The sequence below is a fragment of the Papaver somniferum genome, chromosome 1 (assembly GCF_003573695.1).
Source record: "Papaver somniferum cultivar HN1 chromosome 1, ASM357369v1, whole genome shotgun sequence".
Classification (NCBI taxonomy): domain Eukaryota; kingdom Viridiplantae; phylum Streptophyta; class Magnoliopsida; order Ranunculales; family Papaveraceae; genus Papaver; species Papaver somniferum.
Window position 1 is genome coordinate 66,686,567 of NC_039358.1, and position 25,171 is coordinate 66,711,737.

General features: G+C 36.6%; 1 protein-coding gene across 1 annotated transcript; it reads left to right on the top strand.

Annotated features, from left to right (window-relative positions):
* The first annotated feature begins 20,051 nt into the window (after window positions 1–20,051).
* LOC113289814 (tRNA-dihydrouridine(47) synthase [NAD(P)(+)]-like) lies at window positions 20,052–24,667 on the top strand. Its single transcript, XM_026539194.1, has 10 exons — window positions 20,052–20,422; window positions 20,515–20,625; window positions 20,712–20,948; window positions 21,180–21,579; window positions 21,673–21,923; window positions 22,933–23,205; window positions 23,412–23,693; window positions 23,788–23,908; window positions 24,144–24,313; window positions 24,432–24,667. Exons 1-10 carry the CDS (start codon window positions 20,141–20,143, stop codon window positions 24,528–24,530), a joined length of 2,226 nt encoding a protein of 741 aa, XP_026394979.1. The 5' UTR covers window positions 20,052–20,140; the 3' UTR covers window positions 24,531–24,667.
* The last annotated feature ends 504 nt before the right edge of the window (window positions 24,668–25,171 follow it).

The window sequence follows — 25,171 nt, forward strand, 5'->3', positions numbered from 1 at the left end:
AATATCTATTGCTACATGCATGAAGTTGTGGAGCTTCTGCGACGTGCAAATCAATCTATGAATATTAATGTTGTTCTAGCATACCCGTTGTTGTTGTTGCGCGAATGGAGCTGATGCAACCTCCTGCTGTGATGTGCCCGTTGCTTCTGCATACATGATGTTGTTGCTACGTACTGCTCCCACTGCTTTGTACCTGCGCACCTGCTGATGTAGCTGCTCCGTATCGTGCTATTGTTGTTGCTGGACGCATAAACCTGCATGTGCACCTGATGTGCTGCGAACAATGTGCTACTGCCCCAGTACTTGCCTGCCGTGTAACTGCCAGTTTTTCTTCGAACAAGGTGCTCCTGCTGCGAAACTGTTGTTGGTGCGAACAAGCTTATGTACCTGCTGCCGAGCAAGCAAGGCATTGCTGTTGCTGCTGCTGCTCCACGTACTGCTGATCCTACCTTTTGATGTGGTATTCCTGATGGAAATTAGGGTTATATTTATTATTCTTCTTGACCACCCAAAATATTCCACCCTTTCTCTCTGCCCTTTTGATTTATTTGTTTTCTTCATTGTATGATTACGTTAACAATATGGGTTCCGTGCACAAAAGCCTCAATTTCTTAACTCTACAATTCGAATTGCGAGAATCTCATTGTATTGAATTACCTATTCATTTCTTATTGGACGGCTTCTCATCTGGTGAAGGAGAACCTTTGATTTGTCACGTGTGGTTATTTCTATCATGCGGTTATGGCAGGAACAAAAATTAAGGATTTACAAGACCCCTAATTTGTCTAGAAAAGTAGTACAACCAGTATTAGGAACCTACATATTAGACATGGGAGAAAGGAAACGTTATATTCCATGCAAATGTTCTCAAGAATGCGAGCCACACCAAATCAAAAATATCTCGAGATGGGACGAAATTCCACGACCCCAAATAAAAAATTCATGACGAGACAAGACGAAGCCACATCACACCAAACTAAAAATATGATCAAAAGATAAAAAAAAATATAAAAAAAATGATGGTGAATTGTTTTCGGGCCCGCCCGATACGTAGCACGGGCACAAAATCTAATTTTATTTATTTCTCTTTTCTTGAGTTTCTTTTTTTTTTTCGTGTTTTTTTGGTTGACCGAAGGGAGACCTTTATATGGTCACTTCAGTGTTATTTGTCGGTCATAATAATTGTACATAAAAATCAAAATCAGCTTCTCACTTTTCCAGATTTCATGAAATTCAAGCCCATCTTCACATAAATTTCAAATTTCCATCGACTATAATTAAAGAAACAAATTGCGTGTTCAAAGATCATTGAAAAATTCACTGATTCAACCGTAACCGATCAGTTTCAATCCCTTTTGCATTCAAAATAAAGAAAAAAAAAATCAATTTTCAGTTCTCGTATCTAATACCAGGAATTAGTAAAAGATAAATAGACTTCAAATTAATTATGTGGGTGTATAAAATCTCTTCGCCACGTGGTAAAATCTGTGAACTCAAATATATGTGAGGCGCATTCATGGCGGGTACCAAGGAAGTATCAATAGAGCACTTTCCCGCTTTCGAGATGTCTACCTATTTAACGAAATAAAGGCACGTGTAAAGTTCTAACGAAGGACCGACGAGGTTGTACGAATAGGTGGTTGAGCATTTAATGAGTGAACAGAGGAGTCAAATCAGCTGATAGAAGGCTGGCAGCATCATTGACGAGGTTTAGCTAAGCGAGATTGGCAACGAAGATAATTATCCGAGTAAACAACCTCGGAAGAATGACGAAGATGAATTGTTCCTCGGGAAAAGGGTTTAGTTACGAAGTAGATTGTTGCGCAAAAAACAGGGTTCGCCGATGAAGTCAAGAAGTTGTCATCTATTCCTACAAAGTCGCGAACTTTATTAGCCATCATCCATCATCTAATCTATATAAAAGGAGGGAAAAGAGAGAAGAGAGGGTTGAGTTTTTCAGGTAAACTGTGTGTGTGATTTGGAAAGAATATGAGAGTTTAAGTTTGTGAATCATTCTCTTGTAATCTCATATTATAATAGCAAGATTATTATGAAAATGGGTGTCCATTACTTTCATGAGTTCATTTACATTTTTTTGGATTTGATTTGTGTCCATTGATCTTGTTAGTTGTTAGGATTTGTTCTTTGGGTGTAGTTGTAGGATTTCCTGCAACTACAAATTCAAAGACAAAATTGTGTCCCAATTTAATTATTGAACCTTTTAAATTTTAATTATTGTTTCAATTCGACCAGATTTCCCGCTTTCAAAAACAAATTTTACTGCACAAAAATAGTGTTTTGTTTTTCACTCTTTGTGAAGAAGACGACCTGCTATGGGTGCGGTCTACTTTTCGGGTACGGATACCGGCATGACCCGACCTGGTCCATTGTCTTAAAACAGCTATATCCGAAAAATCAAAAAATCCAAATAAAAAACTTACAGACTGTAAAACAGCTTCCTTTTCCAAATATCAAATGACAACTACTGCTTGGTTCCTCGTGTTGAAACTTTTAATTCGTCGTTAAAGGTTCATCATATAAACTACCACTTGTTAGTAAGTGGTAGAGATGATCATGTGTAGTGCTTTTCACAGGGATTACCATACAATTGTAGAAATGATCACGTGTAGTTATTTTACATGGATTATTATACAATAATCATGATTATGGATGAATTTGGAACACCTAACAGTAGTGTACAATACCCAACCACTATTGGATAAAATGCCTTAAAGAATTCATGCAAATTGATTGTACTTCTAGGATTCTCAAGAGATTTTGATTCTTGGGTTTTTTTTTATATACGATCTTAGAGTAATGGGTCCTCGTAATATGTTATTTATTTACGATGTAAATGGGGTTTTGCATTATCTTTATTTTATGTTACAACAAATATCTTTTGAGAATCTTGATGGATTGTGCTTCTTCTGTGTAATGGAAGGATGATGAATTGAAGGTGAAACCGCGGGGTACCAAAATACACCACCATTTTTTTTTAGACAATCTGTATGAACCAACTCAATACAACTTCGAGAGTTAAACTCAATCAAGGAATAGTATCTAGAGTTGTATCTCTTTCTCTTGCGATTAGAACATTTATAGAAACAAATCTGTGAACCTAATCACAAAGAGATTACTTTGACTGTACCAATGACCAATGTCCAAGAATCAATCAAGTCGTATCCAACAAACTAGGTCGGATGTATCTGCTATGTTTGATCAACGCACAACCTGTGATATTTTAAGTATAAAATAAACAATATAATGCGGAAAAAGAAATAACACAAACACCAGAATTTTTGTTATCGAGGAAACTGCAAATGCAGAAAAACCGCGGAACCTAATCCAGATTGACCACCAAACTGTATTAAGCCGCTACAGACACTAGCCTACTACCAATTAACTTTGGACTGGAATGTAGTTGATCCCTAAAAGGTATCCTACCTATTAAGGTACAGTCGCGCTCCTTACGCCTCTTGAATCTCAGCAGGACTCGGTGCAATTGATTCCCTTAGCTGACGTCATACCAACTAAGAGTTTCTTCAACTCAATTGAAGACTTTAAACCAAATCTGCCTCTCACAGATTAAGCCTATATATGATTTCCTTTTACAATCAAATAGTTTGATCAAAGGTGTGATAATCGATAGCAATAGACAAAGTCTAGCTAACCTCAAAATCCGGACTTATGCAACCTGAAGTGCATCCTAGATTAGTATTCACCTCACAAGTATAAAACCCGAAGTTTGAGACAAGGAGAACTTTGATGATTTATTTCTATCTTGATCAAGTGAGAAACTCAACAACCGATCAAGATCAGGATACACGAGTTATCAAGGAAAGATAACTGGACCTGGATTCACGAATCCCTATGAAGACTTTGTAGTTGCTAAAATCTAAAAGGGTTAGGAAGGGGACGACTCTAGATACAACTAGGACACACAAAAAAGGAGTGTGGGGATTCAAAGTTTCTAGTTGCTTGAAGTTCCCCTTTTATAAACATTCAAAGCTAGGTTGCTTTAGGTTTAAGCTAAGATAGCTTTGGAACCAAGCAAACAATATCCACCGTTAGATAAATCTTTGAATATGATTCACACAAACAAGATACACACTTTGGTTACGTGAAACTGTAACTGAATCGTGTACAAAGACTATGTTCAACATGGTTAGCCGAAACTAGCCAGTTTGAACTTAAAAGCTTAATATTCATTTTTATGAACACATAAGACATTAACTCTGAGTCACAAACATGTGATCAAATAAGTCTAGTATTTTTTAGAGAATTATCAAATGTTAATTATCTCGTAGAAACGTACTTGAAAATATGATCGACATGGTTAGTAGGTGTACAAGGTACAAATACTATTGTCGTTCGTGAGTTGGTTCAGTCACAGTATGTGTACCGGTTTGTAAACATTCAACCAAACTAAGTTCCAGCGTTAATAAAACGTTTTAGGTTTGCGTACCGGTCTGTAAACCTTAAGACTGTCATTGTTTCTGGAGTTCACAAAACTAAATCGGTTTGCATACCGGTTTGGATACACTGCCGAGTTCGGGAACACAAAACTGTTTTAGTCTGCATACCAGATTGGAAACTAATCCCGGTTCCTAGACACAGTTCAAAAATGGTTTGCATACTGATCTAGTTCACGAGTTAAACACTCAGAAAAGTACTAAAATATAAGGAATCGATCATACTAGCATCATTAGTGTGCATGTTTTTCTTGACTTAAAGCCAAAGAAGTATCCATCATCAAGTCGAGTTTCTCATATAAAAATGATTCAGAACTCATCTTCGTCATCGCATCGATAAGACTCGTGGGAAGCGAATTTCCGTCTTTTAACGAAGCGAGGATTTTAATCCAAAATCTCATATTAGGGAGGAACTAGCTCCTTCTCATCAGATGCATAGCTGCTAGTTTTTTGCCTCCTCTTCTCATTGTTAACCATCGAATCAATAATAGCTTTCATGGTTGAATCGTTAATATTGACTATCTTGTCCAAGGGCGGCATTTGAGTACCATCATCTTTAGCAGAAGGTTCTGAATTTTGATGAGATTCTTCAACTTCGGATGATTTAGGCATATCCTTTGTCGCAGGACTGAGCACTTCAGTCTCGGTAGGTTCGCTCGTTGTTGGCTTTATTGAAGGTTTCAGTTTCGTATCTTGAATATGAGATAAAGAACAAATGTCCAAAGTTCTGCGGCCTCTCTTTCAGGAGGAGACTTTGAAGAAGATTCACCATCAATTGTCTTCGCCATCCTATCGCACAAATCAGATAAAAAACAAAGGCAAAAGTAAAGATTAAACAAGATATATCCTTACCTGTTCTGGTCGAGGAGATGCCGAATGTCTCTTGCAAGTTCGAGATTTTGTTACACCATCAGGAGAAGTAATGTACTGAAATAACATAGTAAGTAATATGAATAAGAAGAATAAAGAAATGACGAGATAAAGGAAAGGAACTTACATCTACCGGCTTCCCAATTATAAGTTCATGGATCGTAAGCAACAAAGTGATGATGGATCTCAACAGGACCTTCACGAACAACATGATCGTCATTCCATCCCTAGACCCAAGGGCCCTCGAGTATTAAAGGGTACATCATCCAAACTTCGTCATTGGAGTGACGAAGAAGTAATTCTGCTTGTTTCCCTTAGGATCAAGCTCAGTCAGCAGAAGCTTATCCATATCGTCAATACTCCTTCATAAATTCCTCATTTTTTCCTCATGTTTCTCTATATATGAAATGTGCAAAGAAAATTATAAGCGTACGAAAGTATCTTACTAATAGCATATATAATTAATGCTTTCTCATGGTCGGATGCTAGGAGGAGTATCCTCTCGAATATTAACTAACATTATTTTATCCACCAAATGTAATTTTATTTTTTATCATCTTTCTAAAAACAAAAGGCCACGTTGAGTGATGCCTTGGTTGACGTAAGCCAACTATATTCAACAACGACATATCATATTATTGGTCTTGTAAGTGCATTCCATTATAAAAACTTGTGGAAAGCATAGAGCCAATTGAACGCAATCTGGGTGGGCAAGAAAAAGGTGTGATACTTGTCTGAATTCATCCAATTTCTTTTGGGCCATTTAGTTGCTCTTCACCATGAACCACATCAATTGTTGCATAACCACCCTACCTTGCGAATCTTTCCTTTTCAAAGTACTTCTTGCATTATAGATAGTTTATATAATATAATTTTTATTCATGTCATCCGCCTTCAATTTGCTAAGAATTTTACTTAGTAGCACATGTGTTATCTATTTACGTATTTATTTGTTTTAATCCTTGAGACTTCTTCATATCCATGAAGATAAAGTCCAAGTGGGTTGTTATCATGACTGACTATCCATGTTTTTTTTTTAATTTATAGTTCAATGTAGTTCATTTTTGTTGTAATTGAAAACGATCTTTAAGGGGCACTTTCTTTTCTTCGCCTTAGTCTTATTCCTTCTTCCGGTTTTCCAATATATACAAAACCTTTTTTATGTTTGTCTACGTCTTTCTCACTTCTCTCACAAACTATTTCAAACCGATTACCTCGGCTTTCTTGCCTATACATTAGCACACAATTTATTTTCAATGCATGTTCCTCAGCCCAAGCTCTTGGTTCAGGTTTAGTTTTCCATGTCTACATTAATACAAGGTCATAATATACTTAGTAAAGCTTTTGGAATATATCTAAAATATAAAGTATAACTTCATTCAATTTGTTACTTACCAAGTCATTATGGAAGGGATCTTTCTTATCTTCGTAAATGATATTAGTAGCTGAAGGTTGATCGTGCATAGGTACAGGTTCATCAATTACGATCTACAAGAATACGACAAGCTTAGATGGCCCCAAAAAATAAATTTCTCTCAACTATTAAGGCTAGGTTCGGGTGATACGATATCTAAACTAAAAGTAGAGCACTTAGTTTTTATAGTTCGACGGACATATAACTTGTGTTTTTAATCAAGTTATATTACCAGGTTCGGTTTTAACATAGTTATCTGAACATTACTATGTAATTCGCCAATTAGAATAAACCAAATTATAAAGTATAGGTTCGGCTAATAACAATGATAGTACTAATAAGCCGAACTACACATTTATTATTCAAACATATAGGTTCGACTACAAAAATATCATTCGAACTATTCATCCCGCTTAAAGTTCGACGGATAATTATATAGCCTAGCCCAACACTGAACATCCAATTTTTTTTGTAAAAGTTCAATTTTTTGAACTAAAAAAAAAAGTGATTAAACATCGTGTTCAAGTATACTTGTGTACTTTTAGCATAAGGTTTCTCATCAATGTGTTCATCTTATGGATTTGGCTCATAAAATCATCATGTTGAGCTTGGGATTAAGTCTGAGTTTGAGCAAAATCATTCTCATAATCCAAAAATTAAGCCAAATCTGTACCATTGTTGTAGTTGATGTGCATTATCTTAGCTTTACGGGATGAAGATTCTCCTACATCATATGAATCGCATACTTTCGTCACTTTCGATCACAAAAATCTCTAAATTCTCTAAATTCTCAAAAACCAAGTTTTTTTTTCACTTCTTACTGTTTTCTTAAAGACCTCACTCTCTACAAACATCTGATTTTCTACTAATTTAACACTAATCATTAGCATTACCAATTAATCATTGTTAATAACATCTAATCATTAATATTAATACTAATTGAGTAAAGGCATAAGCATAATGAGTTCCACAACCTAGGGACCCTTTTTTGTCACCATTAGGTATGCCTCAAAACAGGTTTCAATCCAAGGACTATCTCACATTTCCAGCGGTGAGTCATCAGTCATCAACATGGTCCTTGTCGAAAAGGAATTTTGGGACAAAAATGTTGACTTAGCAACTCAGTTTGCTAACAAGATAAAGAAGTATGATCATTCAGATCATTTGAAACTGTTTACTTTAGCTAATTTTGTTGTCTCTCCCAGACTAATATTGGGAAGTTAGGTGGCTATAACTAAATAATCATTATGAAACCCCTTAGAGCAAGTATGTTAGCGGCATCTCTTCAACGAACAATGAGTGTATGTAACAACAAGGGTAATCCTCGAAATGGAGTGAAACCTCTTCTGATATTGCATAATCTTTTCGTGATAAACAAATTTTGTTTGTAGATGACAGTAATGTAAACCTCATAGTACCTGCCGGAGCTTTGAAGAAATACAGAGATACATTTAAATGTGCAGATATTGGAAAGAAAGTTATTGAAATGTTTAAACCACCTCATCACTTTGGTGTCTTCTTTATAGATATCCAAATGCCTGAAATGGAAATGATAAGGGTACCAAGTATATGACAATCTTTTCGTATCAACTTATTACACACATACCGTGTGTAGTCTTAAAGAAACAATTACTACCGAAAGATTATTGAATATAAAGTGGAAGTCTCTACAATCGAAGGATAGCGTACTATATAACTCGAGTGTGCGGCTAGCATCAAAAGTTTTTTTATAAAGTTTTTCTAAAAAAATATGTTTTTTTTTTGCTTAAACAAATGAGAGATTTTGTACTTTTGGTGTTTTGTGCAACAAATCTTCATATGGTTAAACTATTCTTTTTATTTTTATGTTAAGTCGGTTTAGTTGTAATCCATATTAAGGCATGCTTATGTGTTTAAATCATGCATTAAGACTAGCTTATAGTTGATGCTAAATAAGGTTAAAGCTTAGCATGACATGTCCTTTAGCTTGACATATTATATGAGGTGTCCTTTGTATCCATGAGGTGTCTCTCCAACTCACTATGAAAATGTTGCGAGACACGCGACAAGCATAACTAGGACTCTCTTATAGCCTCACATGTTTTCCCTAAACGCAAATCTACTTTTATCCATCATGAAGTAATACGAGAAAATAGAAGTTGATAATAAGTCATGAAGGTTAAATGTCATATGAATCATATGTAATGCTCTAGTTATATAGTTGTTGGTTTCCGTGTGTTGTTGAGTATCCTAATACTAGTTTCAAGTTTGATTTCAGCATGTAATGAGCTTATATGATATTTAGTTGTAAATCATAAAGGTTAAGGAACTGAAATTCCAACATTCGACGAACCAACTATGGGATCTTACCAAGTGGATTAACGTACAAGTGTATTTACTTTAGTTATAACTATAACAATTATAATACAAAAGTAAAGCAAATAACACAACATATAAGATTTTGTTAATGAGGAAAATTATTTTGCAAAAGAAAAACACATAACCTAGTCCAATTTCAAATACTCTGAGAATCCATTTCACAAAATGACTACCGCGACTTCGTATAGTTGAGACCAAGTAAATTAATCCTAGTTACTCAGTTCCTATAATATCCTTGTGCCTAAAAGGAATTAGAGTTCACTATCTTAAGTGTCTTTACCCACTGTGAAGACTTATGTTCTCAACTTCTTTGGATCGTAACTAGCTTGAAACATTAAAGGCCTAACCTGTTCCAGTAACTACCTCACTTGTCAATCTTTGTTAGAGCATAGCTCGGTTGAACTCACCAAGCGTTGGTATTTTAGTATCAAAACTCATTTAGAGTCGCTTGATTATATACTAGAGTCAACTTCGTTTAGGTTAGACTAGAAAGTCTAGGAATGTTGAGACATACAAGCATTACTCTGAAGACCTGAAGAATGAGAAGAAGTATTGAATTAGGACGACGACATCATCCTTCCACTTGAGGTTAGTAATATTTACTTGAACTATTTCATTCCTAACGTAACTTTCAAGTCGTGCTATATTGAAAACGTAACTGCAAAGTTGTATATACTGTACATATTGTATATAATACTCTAGTGATGAGACATGATCATAATAGTATGGTCATAATATAAAGGAATTAGACTACGAAGTATGACGCTTATCTTTTGAACTTCGTAGATATGACATCGACATAATCTTGTATATAGTTTTATGATTAATTATGTGTATGGGTTATGGTGAAGATTTCATCCTAGGAAACAATATTTTACATTTGTTTAAAGGAAGTACATTCATGAACTTGTTTCGTGAATCGAAAGGGAAATCAATAGGTATATTGGCATGGCTATTCATTGCATATTGATGAGTGCTAAAAAGTGCATATTTCTATATATTTTTCTTGGCATTTAACTCATCTTTTGTGCATTAATTCTACATTTTATCCCATATTCTGTATTTTCGTTGTTTTCAAGAATAAATATTTTTCTTAATTAATTTTGCATTTTTAGGTACTAAATAAAGCCTGGTTAACTCACGAAGCAAAAAGAGCAAAGAAACGGCAAAGACTCTCGCTAGGAGGAAGCGAAGAATGATGTTTGCAAGAGCCGGATCAACTAGAAGTGGGCTTGAAGAGGAAGAATTGTTCTTAAAGAAGATATGGGCTTGGCATACCCAAGACCCAAAACTCTTACCCAAATCCATTTCCATTATCCATACCCATTTCCATGAGAGCCGTCAGATTGGATCCATCTTGTCATCCAACGGTCGCCTCATCATTGTGCATCAAACTCCGAAGCCCCCGCTTTACATCGCAACGCCCATCTCCATCTTGGGTCGTCCGTTTTGCTACATCCCTTCATCCGACGGTCGCTCTACGCTTACCTCCGTATCGCCGTTGGATCCACCTACCATCTTCCCATCCATCGCTGCTTGTCGCAGATCATCAAAGTTCTCTACACCCGCTCAACACCCTAGCATCCAAAACCATCGACTTCACCCAAACAAGTTCTTCTTCCCCAAATATTTTTTCCCCAAAATCTTTCTTCTTCCCCCGACAGTTGCAGTCGAGCTCTGCTCCTGCCTCTCTTCCATGTACACCTTCTTCTCGAACCACACCACCACCACAACCACCCGACAACACCACGACACCCCAACCCTCTAGCCTAGTTGCTTTTTCAAACCCACATCTCTCTGACCTAGGTGTGGAGTTGATGAAACAACTCGAGCTAGGGTTGCAGTACATCAATTGGAGCAGGAAGAGCATCAGAGGGACATCAAGAAGCATGGGTCGAAGCCAATTTACACATGGGTATGTCGAATTTGATTTTTCCCAAAAGTTAGGGTTTGCAAATTTAGGGTTTTGGTGAAATTAGGTATTTTGTTGTAAGCTATAAAAGGGAAGTGATGTAGGATGTTAAAGGTTGTTCTTGGTTAGCCGAGATACCCCCTAATTGGGTTAATTTAAATTGATTTCCCTGTTTTAATATCATGTTGATGTTCATGTGTTTAATTTGATTTCCATGTTTTAATATCCTGTTGATGTTGTTGTTAATGTGATGTTTTGGGAGAACTGGATTAGCCAGTATCTCCAGTTTTTGTGTTGTTCCTGTTAATCATGTGTTGTTCTATCTGTTTTCTCATGTTCTGAGTTCACTGCTGAGGCTCAGATGAAGCTTTAGTGGACTGTTAGATAGTGGAATGCTAGGTTAGAGCCTTAGTGCAGTGTGTTGATTGAGCTATGGGAAGAGATTGATGCTCATAGTGCCTGTGATTGATTGTTCTGTCAAAAGACAGTCAATGCTAGGGGCAAACTAGTGAGCAAATTAGTTTTCCTCCCATTCTAGATGTATGCATAGGATTTTCAACTCAACCTAGGATCACATTGTTTGGCTAGGACACAAGGGTGGATTCAAAGCCTTAACTTAACCCACATTTTGTTTTCACAGTCACTTGCAACTTAACTGTTTTGTTACTTCTTCTCCTCCCTGCCCTTGGCTCACAGCCTTGGTTTCTTTGGTTTTGTTTCCTGTTTTGTCACTGTTTTGAATCTCTTGTTTTGTCAACTGTTAGCTTCTCAAATGTTAGGATTAGTTTACTGTTGTGTGTCAATGCCAGGTTAGAGCCTTAGAGCATTGAGTTGATTGAGCAGTGGGGAGAAACTAGTGCTCACTAGTGACTGTGAGCAAGCTGGTTCTCTTCCCACTCTAGATGAATGCCTAAAGCCATTGCCTTGGCTTTGCTTTTTTTCCTTTTTTTTACTTCATTGTCAGCTTATCTCCACACTCCTGCCCTTGGCTTGTAGCCTTGGTTTGCAACTATCTCTGTTTTGTTATTACTTGGCTTGCACTATCACCATTGCTGCTTTCTTTCCTTTCCCTTGCTGTGCACCTGCTCCTGCTGTGCCAGCCACCACTGCTGCTGCAACCTGGTTTCCACTGCTGCTGCTACTACTTGCTGTTGCTGTTGCTGTGCACTGCTTCTGCTGCTGCTGTGCACTGCTTCTGCTACTGCTGAAGCCCAGATTCATTACAAAAGCCCACTGTGGACTTAATCAAAGCCCAGGTGAAAAGCTAAGGCCCAAATCATACCAAAAGCCCAGGTTTAATCCCAAGCTCAGTTCACTACACTGAGCCCAAGGCCTAAAGCACTTCATCATTACAACAAACCCATTAAGCCCAATTTACTCAAAGGGTATTCAAAGCCTAACAGTTCCAAAGGGTATTCATAACCCATTGGTACCACAACCCTTTGATACCTAAAGTCCAATAGCAATTTAGAGCCCAAATAGCTAGAAACTCCAAACACCCCCAGTCTCTGTGGATCGACCCGTACTTGCACGAGCTACAACTGACGACCGTGCACTTGCGGTATTACTGTAGGCCCGTTTTCATTTCACTTCAATTTTATACGCTTTCCCGGGTCCACCACATATTCTTTGATGACCAATATATGTGAGTTGGTAGAACCGATCTTAACTCAGGTTATGTATCTTGGTATAAACCTATCAAAATACCTAGACTTATGATTTGGTATGACCGGTCTTGGTAATTGGTGTAACCGATCTTAAGTAATCACCATGAGATGGTATGATCGATCCTTGTAATTGGTGTGACCGATCCTGGTAATTGGTGTGACCGATCATAAGTGTTGTGTGACCGATCCTTGTAATTAGTGTAACCGATTCTAGTGACTGGTGTGACCGATCACAAGTAGCATGTTTAGGTAGAATTGATCCTAGCAATTGGAATAACCGAACTGAACCCGTGTATGTGACTTGGTAGGACCGATCACAACTAACCATTGTGATTTGGTATGACAGATCACATAGTAGTCTCGGAATACTAGTAAACCAATTCTAAACTTGTTTGGAAGTGTGGTAGAACCGATTCCAAGAAGCAAATCCATGTAAATATGAAATAAGGATTTGCAGTGAAAAGATGTCAACATACTTTGAACACGAGCAATAACTCTTATCATTTATTTCAAAGATATTCTTTGGTACTCAAGGTGATCCCGTGCCGAAATAAATTAAGAATCTTTTAATTAAGGTTTTTGGTTTAATATGCTTTAATTACCAATAATTAATGCATATCTCTAGAAAATAAAAATTAGTAATGTGCATTTACTAATTGGAGATTTTCTATTGAGAAATTTTGGAAATATTGGACAGGCATTTGTTGGAATTAGGAAAACCGAATTTGGGCATTCATTGCATATCTTGAGAATATTTTCAGTTTTGGAAATTCCTTGGCATCCAAACATCCTTGGTCTATAAATACCTAAGTTTGCATTTCTAGCAAACCATCCTAACAGCCAGGCAAACTTCATTTCTTGTTGTTTCTGGTAGATCCATCTAATCGGAGAGGAAAGTATCCTAATTAGGTGAAATCTCTTATGACCGCTCGTTTAAAGACTTTTGTGGGATAAAGAAGCTCTACGAGTACCGTTGGTGGGAAACTAGATAGTTGCAGTGTTATTAGTTTTCGATTTGATCTGAATGACTAACGGTTGTTGAAACTTTGATTGCACCTAGTTTGTTTATTCTTGGGAATCTTCTCTTCTGATATAAGATTCACTCATACTAGATCAAAGTATCGACGAGATCTTTAGAACTGTTGTTAGATCTAAAGATATCTTATGATAATCCATTGTTAACAAACTCCGTTCTGTGTGTGATTGATCACAAGAGATTCAAGTGGTTTTGTGCAGGTATTTGAAGGCAATAGGAGATTTTAAGACGAAGAAGAATTCTTATTAGTTTTCGTATCTTGTGGATTTAGTGCACAAACCTTAATCGGCTGGGATCCAACTAGAATATGTTTATCTTTGATAGACCTGATTGATTAGTTGCATGAAATCGACATTCTCTATATTTATCTTTGAGATCTATATTGATTGAGTGTGAATCTATACTTGACTATTTCAGTAGTTATGTTTAGATTGATCTAACCAGACAAAGGAGTTTATTAGATTAAGCGGAAGAGCTTTTGTCAACGACTCATCTATATCTTCCAGCAGGATTGATTAGAGTGGTCACCAAACAAATTCTTCCTTTGCTGTTTGGAATACGATCCGAAGGACTTGTTATTCACGTGCGTGACTCTAGAAGGCGCAAGGATACTGAGGGAACTAAGTAGCTAGGGGTAGTATGCTTGGTCTTAACTATACGAAGTTAGTATTAGATTTTGTATAACGGCTTAATTCTGAGAGTATTCAAAACTGGACTATGTCCTGGGTTTTTCTGCATTTGCGGTTTCCTCGTTAACAAATCTTACTGTGTCATTCACTTTTCTATTCTGCAATTATAACTGTTTTTATTATAAGTAAAAGTAAATTACACATGTACATTCTTGATAATGATCCTATAGAGTTTGGTTATTATCGAACCTATTATCAAGTACACACTTTGTTGTCGTATTGTCTCGATCTTGTATCCATAATCAATTGCACAAGTCATCTTGTTGTTGTATTGTCTCGATCTTGAATCCATAGACAATCACACAAAGTGTGAACCGAATTGTCGTATTGTCTCGACTTTGTCCATAGACGATCACGTTCGGTAGAGGACTTATAGGTTGATACATAAAAGATTGTGGTGTATATGGGTACCCCCGTCTTTTAAATCTCCCAAATCAAGAAGATCAAAAGTAAAGTTGAGTATAAAGGATATTTTGCTTTATCAATATAAACTCTTTTGGTCAAAGATCAAACCAAGACAAAAATTATAAAAATAATCTATCTAGGTGAGCAAGTTATATCCTACAAGGAAAATCAAATCGAAAGTTTATTTGATCTTTCAACAAGTCTAATCTTTATCAAAATAAATTTCTTGTTTGAATCCCAGAGAACCAAGTGTGCACGAAGTATCACAATGATCGTAATACCAAAACGAAATTCTTATATTCTTCAATCCTCAATCTTCAAAGTAACCGCTGCACAACAAACAACTTAATTTATACTAATGATCAACACGCATAACAAAATCTGTTAACCCTGATTGATCAAATTATTATCTCCGGATCTTGAATCAATAGATCTGTAATAGTCAATCCTCCAACAAACTTGAGTGCCCTTATATCAAAAGATAAGAACCATGGAATAATCAAGTTTGATATATCATGGATAACTATACTGTTAGTCAATCAAATCAATAACCGTAAACTGAAATAACAATATGATTTAGCTTTTCACCAACGGTACTGCTAAAAGTTTCTTAGTCCCAAAAAGACTCTAAATGAAGGAAACATATAAGAGATTTCACCTGATTAGATTACTCTCTTCTAGCAATGAGTTGTTTTCCCACACAAACGTTTAGGCAGTGCTTTAAAGGATGAGTTTGTAAGAATACAAGCTCCATTATTTATAATGTTATAACCAAGGCTAGTTTGGATGACAAGGTATATTCATTTCCGAAATTTTCCAAAGATATCCGAAGAATATTATTTCCAGATTTAACATATACCAATTGTATTCCAACTCATAAACTGAAATCGCTCGTAGTTGACAACTAATATTAAGTAGCATGCTCCATATATTTTACTAATATAGTAACTAGAGGTATGCAAACATCTGAGATATGATAATCATATATTTTTTAGCATCTAAAAGATATTTGAATTTCAGTTTATAAGATCATGCCTTGAATATCAAGGAAAATACTTGAACATTAAAATATTAGAGTTTTGACATGGTCAATGACTATGTCGACATTTTGTGAACTTTTCATTCTAACCAAACTACATCTCGATGTCTAAGAAAACCCTAAGATAGTAGACAAATCAAAAATACAGTTTTGGTTAGACCAAGGTCGGTCCTAGAAGAGATCCTTAGGATCGGTCCTAGTAGAGATCCTTATCTTAAAGTTTGATCCTGGTAGAGATACTCTTTGGGGATCGATCCCAGTAAAGATCCGTTAATATAGATAGGTCCTAGTGTAGATCCTTTGAATCACCCAATTAATTACAAAACTAGTTTCGGGAGTTTACTCCCTTAAACTATGTGATAAATACAATTCTAAGGTATGAATTCAACAAGAAGTTCAACACACTAAATAATAACGAATTACCAGATGTTGATTCTACTAAGTCCAAAGATAAACTATATTTCGTAACTCTATATACTCAAGTTGTATAAAACAACCAGTGTATCTTTGCTTGACATTTTGATCATAGTATAGTGACCAATGCACCAGCACCTAAAGTCATTGTAAATAAACTTTACTTCTTAAATTATTTTTTTAAAGAACATTGACATAAATGTAATAAGTCAAATTTATTGTTACTAACCTCGAACTACAAGATGATGTGTTTGTTGATGCCGATACGTCTTCAGGTTCTTCATGAGTAATAACAATAACAAGCTTCAACATTTCAATGTTCCTAATTTAACCTCACAAAGTTGCCTCTAGTAATCACATCAAGCATCTTCGAGTTCTTGGAACTAAATATGACAACCAAACTTGACATACCAACGCTTTGTGGGTTCAATCGAGCAGTGCTCTAATAATCCCCCCCTTTATCAATTTCAGTGAAAAACTCTTTACATATGGTGAGTACAAGAATTTTAAAAAACAAAGATATTACGTTACATAACAATCTCTTATCTCTATGTTCGTATTCTTGATTTTAAGTTTCAACAACATAAATTCCTACAAATATCCAAAAATAGATGTCGTTGTTGAAGCATTTGAATAACAACAAATATACCCCCTATAGGTGAGATAGGCATATATTCAATCCAAACATATTTGCTATTTAATTATATAGTATACATGATATTTTCTACCCCATTATCAACGTTTCATTCTTTTATGTTTAGATATATATTTTCCAGCGCATATATCTTTTCTCAAGTGATTATAAACCACTCCATACTACATATATTCCCCACTCCATACTCCATATATCCTCCCCCCCCCCTTTTCGTTAAGAAAAATACAACAAGTATTTTGAAAACACCATACATAGTTGTTTCGAGTCTAAACGAATCGAGGATTTAACATACCACTTTTGATAAGCGACACCAAATCTGAAACTACTGAAGTAATTGATTTAGTTTGTTATTAAAGAATAATTTCCTGAAGTAATTTTCCTTAATTTCGATGTACATACAAGCAACTATGATCACCGAGCTATTGGAGGCGATTCAGCGAATGAGCGAACTCTCTAGTCGTGATGTTACCTCTACCGACTTACAACGATAGCGTACAACAGTTAATACCGCTTATGTTATGGACCGTCACATGTCATGGTTGGATGATCAACTTCGCATTTTTGAGTCTCAAATTTGTGACGTTGAAGAACTAAAGGCGATAAGCCGGAGTCTGGAAGAATAGATCATAGGTAATGAGAACAAGATCTCTTTACTTCGCTCCAAGATGGAAGAGGTGAGACGTGCATACGATGCTGCTAAGGTAGAAAATGCTAAATTGATTGCGAAGGTGGATACAGTGAAAGCTAACCTTGCCTCATTCGAAGTCAATAATCAAGCGACAATATCTTTGTCACATTCAGCACTTGGTTCATGTTTACGTACTCATCATCCATGGGATTGTTAAAGATGTCTACTTTTGATTTTCGTATCTATGTTAATGGTTTATATTTGTCTAGGTATACTGAGAACACTTTGATGCAGTTTATTTTGGCAATATTGTCGTGCACGTCACTTCAGACCTGATGCACTTTTCCCGTGTTTTTTTCCCCTCTTCACTTACCTTCAATACTGTTTTTCTTCTTAGTTTTGGTTAGGCGTGCTCGATTCATTTACTCCAGTGAACAGTCAACAATGAGATGGTGTCTCAGTCAACAATCCGATGATGTCTCTAAAGATGGTAATACATTGTAGCACTGCCTTGTAACTACATCATGGTGGTGCATTGTATGCGTAATTATTGAATTACCTAGTATGTGACATCGGTGAAGTAACATCCTTTTACATGTTTTAGTCGAAAGAATGTACAACAACAAAAAAAAATTACAAAGGAAAATGTGCAACAATTTGGAATACATGAAAATGGAGGAAACGGACATGAAAAACTTCAACTTTTTTATTAAGAAATGTTAGACCAATTTGCTACACAAGCACAAGGTTAGTGTAACTTTGCGCAACTCTACAGCATGTTCCGCTCACAGCTTAAAAAAGAATGATTTTTAGGGACCATGGTTTTTTTGAGGGGACCATGATTTTATTAGGCCACCTTCCCTATAGTGACAAGGGGTGTCCTAAAACGTTGAAATGACTAACCTACCCTTAACCTAATTTAATTTAAAACCAACCTAATAACCACCTATATATATATATATATAACCACCACCTCCTCCCACCACCACCGCCCACCATCGCCGATTACCATCACCACCACCAACCACCAATTACCACCACCACCTCCTCCCACCACCACCACCACCACCGCCGCCTATTTAAGAACTGCAACAACATCAATGCAATCACAATTAAGTTCTGTTACATGATAATTTTATCGAGTATAAAAGACGCCAGCCGCAGCCTGATTCTTCCATGGGACCACTCCGGAGGTATTTTCCAACAAACCCTTCACTTTAATTTGATTTTGATTGCTTCAATCGAATAGAAATCATCAAAATAGGGTTTTAGTAGGAGTTACAGAGCCATGTTCAGTTAGGCCGATTTTCCAAAAAATCCTAATTTACTAACCGAACTTCTTGAAAATGAAGAACACGAAGAACAGTTCGGTTCTATTGGATTTAAAACTAAGTCACCGAACTCTCTGTTCGGTTGTTTCGCAAAAAATACTTTTAACCGAACTCCTTGTATTAGAACAACAGAAGTCCATAAGTTCGGTTTCTTCTCAAAATAAGGATATCACCGAAGTTTAGTTTACGAAAATAATGAGAAGTCCACAAGTTCGGTTCGTTCGCAAAAATGTTAAGTTTTCTTTGTAACCGAACTCTACCTTTGAAACTTCTTAACCGAACTCTACCTAATTCGCCAATAAATAAATTTCGTAGTAACCGAACGTTTGCCTAATTGCATATATGCATATATAAGCCCAGTTCGTTTGATTCGCAAAATATGTTGAAGTTTGCGAACCAACCGAACTTCTAACACTAGGTTACTTTTAACCTGCAGTTCGGTTGGGAACTTGGTTGCGTTGAAGTTTGCGAACTAACCGAACACACAAGATGTATCCAAATAAATTGTTAAGTTCAAAGTTCGGTTACCTACCATTTATCCTAGGTAACCGAACATTACACTGTACGACCAAAACCTCCATTAACGAGCGAGTTCGGTAACCTGCGTGTTTGGAAAACGTAACCGAACTGCACTTTCAGGTGTGTTTGGTTACATGTTCTTGACATATGGTAACCGAACTGACCCAAATCTACATAAAAATTTTATTTTTTTTGAAAGTTTGGAGAAATTCAACCAACATTATCTAAGTTTGAAGCACGCCTGGATACCCAAATACCCTTCCTCCGGTTGTGGTTGGTAAAATCCATCGTTTTTCATGTTTTCCTTCTTCATCTTCTCTAACTTTACTCTCTCAATAATTATACTTCTTTAAAAAAAAACCATCTAATTTTTTAATCTCACTAATTATCTTTAACTTAATCATCTCACTAATCATTACACTAACTATTATTAACACTAACTAATCATCATCCAAAATTAATCAGGAGGATAATTTAGGTATTAATATAAATATTCAGATAAGGGGTGACCTAGATTTATTTCTAATGTCTTTACCCAAAATAAAATCACGGTACCCCAAAAAAACCATGGTCCCAAAAAATCGTTCTTAAAAAAACCCGCATAAGCCAAATATACGGGCTCTCATTTGCAAAAGCCCTAAATTGTAAACTCCCATCTACATTTTTTTCACACACCGCTCCAAAACCCCATTACTCCCGCACTTGAAGAGTTTAGTTTTCATTGTACCGCCATGGATGGAGCTTCGACTATTGAGGAGGTCGAAGCAGTAGAAACACCAATAGTAATCTCAAATCCAGTAGTTAATGTTGTTCTAACTCCAGAAGAACTCATAGCAAAATCAATAGCTCCAGTGAAAAAAGAGTTTTTATGTCCTCCTCAACATACCAGACCTTGCCCTAATGTTAAAGATGGAGATGGGGTTTCTTCAGAAACTAATAAATCCGATGGTTATCATTCTAAGTATTCTAAGAATACGAAATCCAAGAGACAATTAAAGAGAGAACGTCAAGAGGTAGTGCTTTTTTTTTTTTTACTAATTTTAGTAGTCTATTAATGATAAAATAGTTGCAGGGTTTATTCATACTTTTGTTCGGTTGTTTCCAGGAGAAAAAAACTGGTATATGTCCAAAGGTTGCAAAAACTGGGTGTGTTAGCTCATGTACTTATGGAGCTAAATGCCGTTTCAGCCACGACGTTGAAGTTTATAAGGCTCAGGTATTGTTGTACTTTGAAATTGTTGTTGCTATGTGTTATGTGGTTGAGAATTTTTATTGGATTATGTTTTTTGTTTGCAAATGCAGAAACCTGTGGATTTAGAGGGCAATTGTCCATTTCTCAGTCTTGAAGGGCCATGTCCTTATGGATTAGCTTGTCGATACTCGGGTACTCATAAAGATGAGAATGCTATGGAGATTGTCGGTATGGGGAATGAAAGATATGAAACGAATGAGCTAAAGAAAGATGTGCAGAAGCTTTTGTGGAAGAATGTTATGACTTTCCCTAAGGCTGATGCTCAACTCAAAGCTCTTGGAATCTTTGTATGAACATATTTTGACAACACAATCTGGTTAAAATTATGAGTCTTATTTCTTTGTTACCTGGTTATCTGAATCTGATGTTGCTGCATTTTATGTTAAAATGATCTGCAGTTTTATTTTACATGGCCGCGACATTTATTCTCAATTGTGTTTTATAGCTATTGTAAATTCTATTGTCCTTCGACCAGTGGTTTGCATTTAGTTTTGTTGTTAACTTTGTATTCTTTGCAGGACAATTATAAGTTGAAAAAGGGGGAAGTTAAAGGAGAGGGAGGAGAGGTGGAAAAGGTGGAAGTTGAAGGGGAGGTTGACATGGTGGAAGCTGATCAAGGTATTGTAAACGGGTCTAGCACTGCTTTTGAAAATGACGCTGGTGAAAATGGGGCATCCACTAATAAGACAGAGTGCACTGAGGAGGTGGAAGCTGATCAAGATATTGTAAACGGGTCTAGCACTGCTTTTGAAAATGATGCTGGCGAAAATGGGGCGTCCATTAATAAGACAGAGTGCACCGAGAAGGTGAAGCTGGAAGAGGGGAATGTAGAGATTGCTCTTTCAACCGATGACCCTCGACCCATCAAGATGGCAAAACATTCTAGCGAAGAATCTTGCCCTGGTGATATGGATAATGGTGGGCATTTAAATTTGATCTGCTTGTCTTTAGTGGTCTTTGCTGTCACTGTTCTTCTGAGCTTTTTTTGTTTTTTTTGCTATCTCGTTGTAGGCACAGGTTCCTTGGAAAATGATCTTGTGATGCGTACTGAAGTAGAAGCTTCCCAAACAGATGATATCTCCTCAGAGGCTGATGCTTGCCTGAAATTACACCCCCGTGAAAAGAAGCTTATAGATTTTAGTGGAAAGCTTTATCTTGCACCTCTGACCACTGTTGGAAATCTTCCGTTTAGAAGGGTATGCAAGAATTTAGGAGCTGATATAACTTGTGGGGAAATGGCTATGTGTACAAATCTCTTGCAGGTATGTATATTGGGCTCCTCTAAGTCTCTTAACTTTTGACATGCTAGATGGTCACTTTCACCTTTCTGATGTTTTGATTGTCTGAAATTCAGCCCCTTAATATCTTACCTTAGACTAAAATATGATTATGCACCTTATGCCGTATGTTGAGAATTGCTACCTAGGGTAAACATACACTAAACTTAATCAAGATTGTACATAGTAAAAATGGTTTGTAGTAACATAGTGTAAAGATAAAAACATATTACTAAGGCTACTAGGTTTAGACTAGTTCTTCTCTATTTCCTCATGCTCTAATAAAACTATCTTTTATTCAATAGACTAAAAGAGAGTCCACGTCATGCTTGTCTTATGTCCACCTCATGGTGCTGTCTTTAAGCTACTTTAAACCTGACAGTAACCATAGTAAGCCATAAACAGATAATACGCTTAACTAGGATTACCACTATAGGTTTGGCTTAAACTAATCATGATTTGTTGCCAAACCATAAAAAAGCCAACATAGATCACTTGCCTCAACTCCCACAAATTAAATCCGACAGATCAAAGTTAAAAGGAAGCCTGTCCTTAACTCAAAGAACTGTAAATGACCTAAATTTCTACAAGCATGAAGCAGGATCACTCACGGTAGAGGTACATGTCTCTAATTCTGCTCCCGTTTGATTTTGGACCCTTAAAGAACAACGGAACACGCAAAAGACAGCAACCTGATTACGCAGCACAAAGTTAATCTATTAAACCATTGTAGCTTTTTCCTGAATCTCATACTAAATTATTGCAAGTCTCTTCCTTTTCGTTAAAATGAAAAAAAGAAGTCAATCTTACTGCATTTTTACTATGAAAGTGGGGGGAGGGGGCTTGAGAACTAGCAAGTTAATTTTTTTTTCTGCGGTTAGTAGTAAATTGTTCTTGGTCAGCATGGGTGATGATAAAACAGACGGGGACATAAAGATTCGGAATTTTTAATAGCCTTCTGACTTTCCTTGCTGCAACTTTCTTATGACAATAGGGACAAGCTTCAGAATGGGCACTGCTGCGGCGACATTCATCCGAGGATCTGTTTGGTGTACAAATATGCGGATCTTTTCCAGACACTATAGCACGCACAGTGGAACTGATAGACCGTGAATGCACGGTTGATTTCATTGATATAAATATGGGTTGCCCAATTGATCTTGTTGTGAATAAAGGTGCTGGTTCGTGTCTTCTTACTAAACCTGTGAGGATGAAGGGCATTATAAAGGCAGCTTCTGCCACTGTGGATACACCTATAACCATGAAGGTAATCTTCTGTGTAAATATATGCAAAGACTGCAAAAACAGTTTTAATGGTATAATCTGCAAAACCATGCAACATCTGGATTAGCTAACCTTTTTCTATAAACAAAAATTGGTATGCTGCACTAAGTTTATGCTTCAAGAATCTATTTTATGCTTTTACCCTGCTTTTATATTGTGATTTGTTATATTGTGTTTTACTTGGTACAGGTGCGAACAGCATATTTTGAAGGGAAAAATAGAATTGATTCATTAATTTCAGATATTGGGAGTTGGGGAGCAACTGCTCTAACTATACATGGTCGATCACGCCAGCAACGGTACAGCAAAGCTGCTGATTGGGATTACATATACCAGTGTGCTAGAAAGGCTCCAGATTCGTTGCAAGTCCTTGGAAATGGAGATGTTTTTTCATATGTGGATTGGAATAAGCACTTATCTGACTGCCCTAAGATTTCAGCTTGCATGATTGCTCGAGGATCACTAGTCAAGGTTTGACTTGAAATTTAATCTATGGTTCTAGGAGATCATTTTCACGTCAGCCTAGTGGTCAGTGTTTAAATAGCTTGTTATGTCATATGTGCAGCCTTGGTTATTTACTGAAATCAAAGAACAAAGGCACTGGGACATCAGCTCCAGTGAAAGATTGGATATTTACAAGGATTACGTCCGTTGTGGTCTCCAACACTGGGGTTCTGATACCAAAGGTATGCCCTAACCTTCTATTGAAATGTATCCACCAAATGTTTCCATATATTCAGTCTTGAGCGGCTCACAGAATTATGGGGATAATGATGATCAGGAGCATGCCCACAATTGAAAATGAAGATAAAAGTTTAGGCAGTGCCCAGTATTTGTATCTAATACTTTTTCTTCTTTCTACTGTAAATGCAATTATGACTCGTGCCTCAAGGTATACTGAATTTCATTTCATGTCTGCAGGAGTGGAGACAACTAGGTATTTCCTGCTGGAATGGCTCAGCTATCTGTATAGATATATCCCCGTGGGTCTATTAGATGTTGTCCCTTCAAAGCTGAACTGGCGTTCACCAAGCTTCTATGGTCGTGATGATCTCGAGACACTAATGGCTTCTGAGTCTGCTGCTGACTGGGTATGTGTTTGTCTTTTATTTTTTTTGCTTCAAACTTTAAGCTAAAAGTACTTGTAAAATTCAAAGTGCTCTTCATTTACACCTTTTTGTATCTGTTTTCAATTACCTGTGCATGCAGATAAGGATCTCTGAGATGTTGCTCGGCAAAGTTCCAGCCGGCTTCCATTTTGCACCAAAACACAAATCCAACGCGTATGACAAAGCAGAAAACGGTTAATTTTTTTTAATTGTATTGGTCCTCACATATGGGGGAGTCATGGTGATGGAATGTTTTCCCATGCAACTCTTATACATGGTTGCATAAATTAATCCAGATATCAGATAGAAACATCTTATTTTTCATCCATCATCAAACACATTACATTTTGCTTGTAAATTGTAGCTAATAGGTTGCGGTAACAGAAGATGACAGATAGAACAGTTTAAGTAATGTCCACTTGGACGGCATTGTTTAGAGGTGAAGATCTCTCTTTTTAGGCTGCAGTTCATGAGAATAGATCAAATATTACTGCTAGTTTACTAAATATTTTGACTGTCAGACAAATAGAAGCCGCTATTTACCAAAGTGGTTGGAATTTTGGAAATAGTCCGTTGAGATTCATGAATTTGAACATCATCTAGTTAAAACACTACCATAGGTTCCATGTGATCTCTCTTTTGTACTCTTTATCTTCATATATGTGTGACATTAACATTCACTGATTATGGAGTTGTCACTTATTGTCAGTGCTATAAACTCGTCACAACAAAAACATGAAAGAGAAAATTTCAGGATGGGTCATAGAAGGTAGGTACTGACCATCTAGACTTAAGTTTTGACTTTACTGGTCAAAACCGGGATTCCCCATGGGAAAGAAG

Coding starts and splice junctions, on each gene's coding strand:
- LOC113289814 (XM_026539194.1), top strand. CDS start 20,141: ATGGATGGAGCTTCGACTATTGAGGAGGTCGAAGCAGTAGAAACACCA. Junction 20,949..21,179: donor TCAAAGCTCTTGGAATCTTT/GTATGAACATAT, acceptor TATTCTTTGCAG/GACAATTATAAGTTGAAAAA. Junction 24,314..24,431: donor CTGAGTCTGCTGCTGACTGG/GTATGTGTTTGT, acceptor CTGTGCATGCAG/ATAAGGATCTCTGAGATGTT.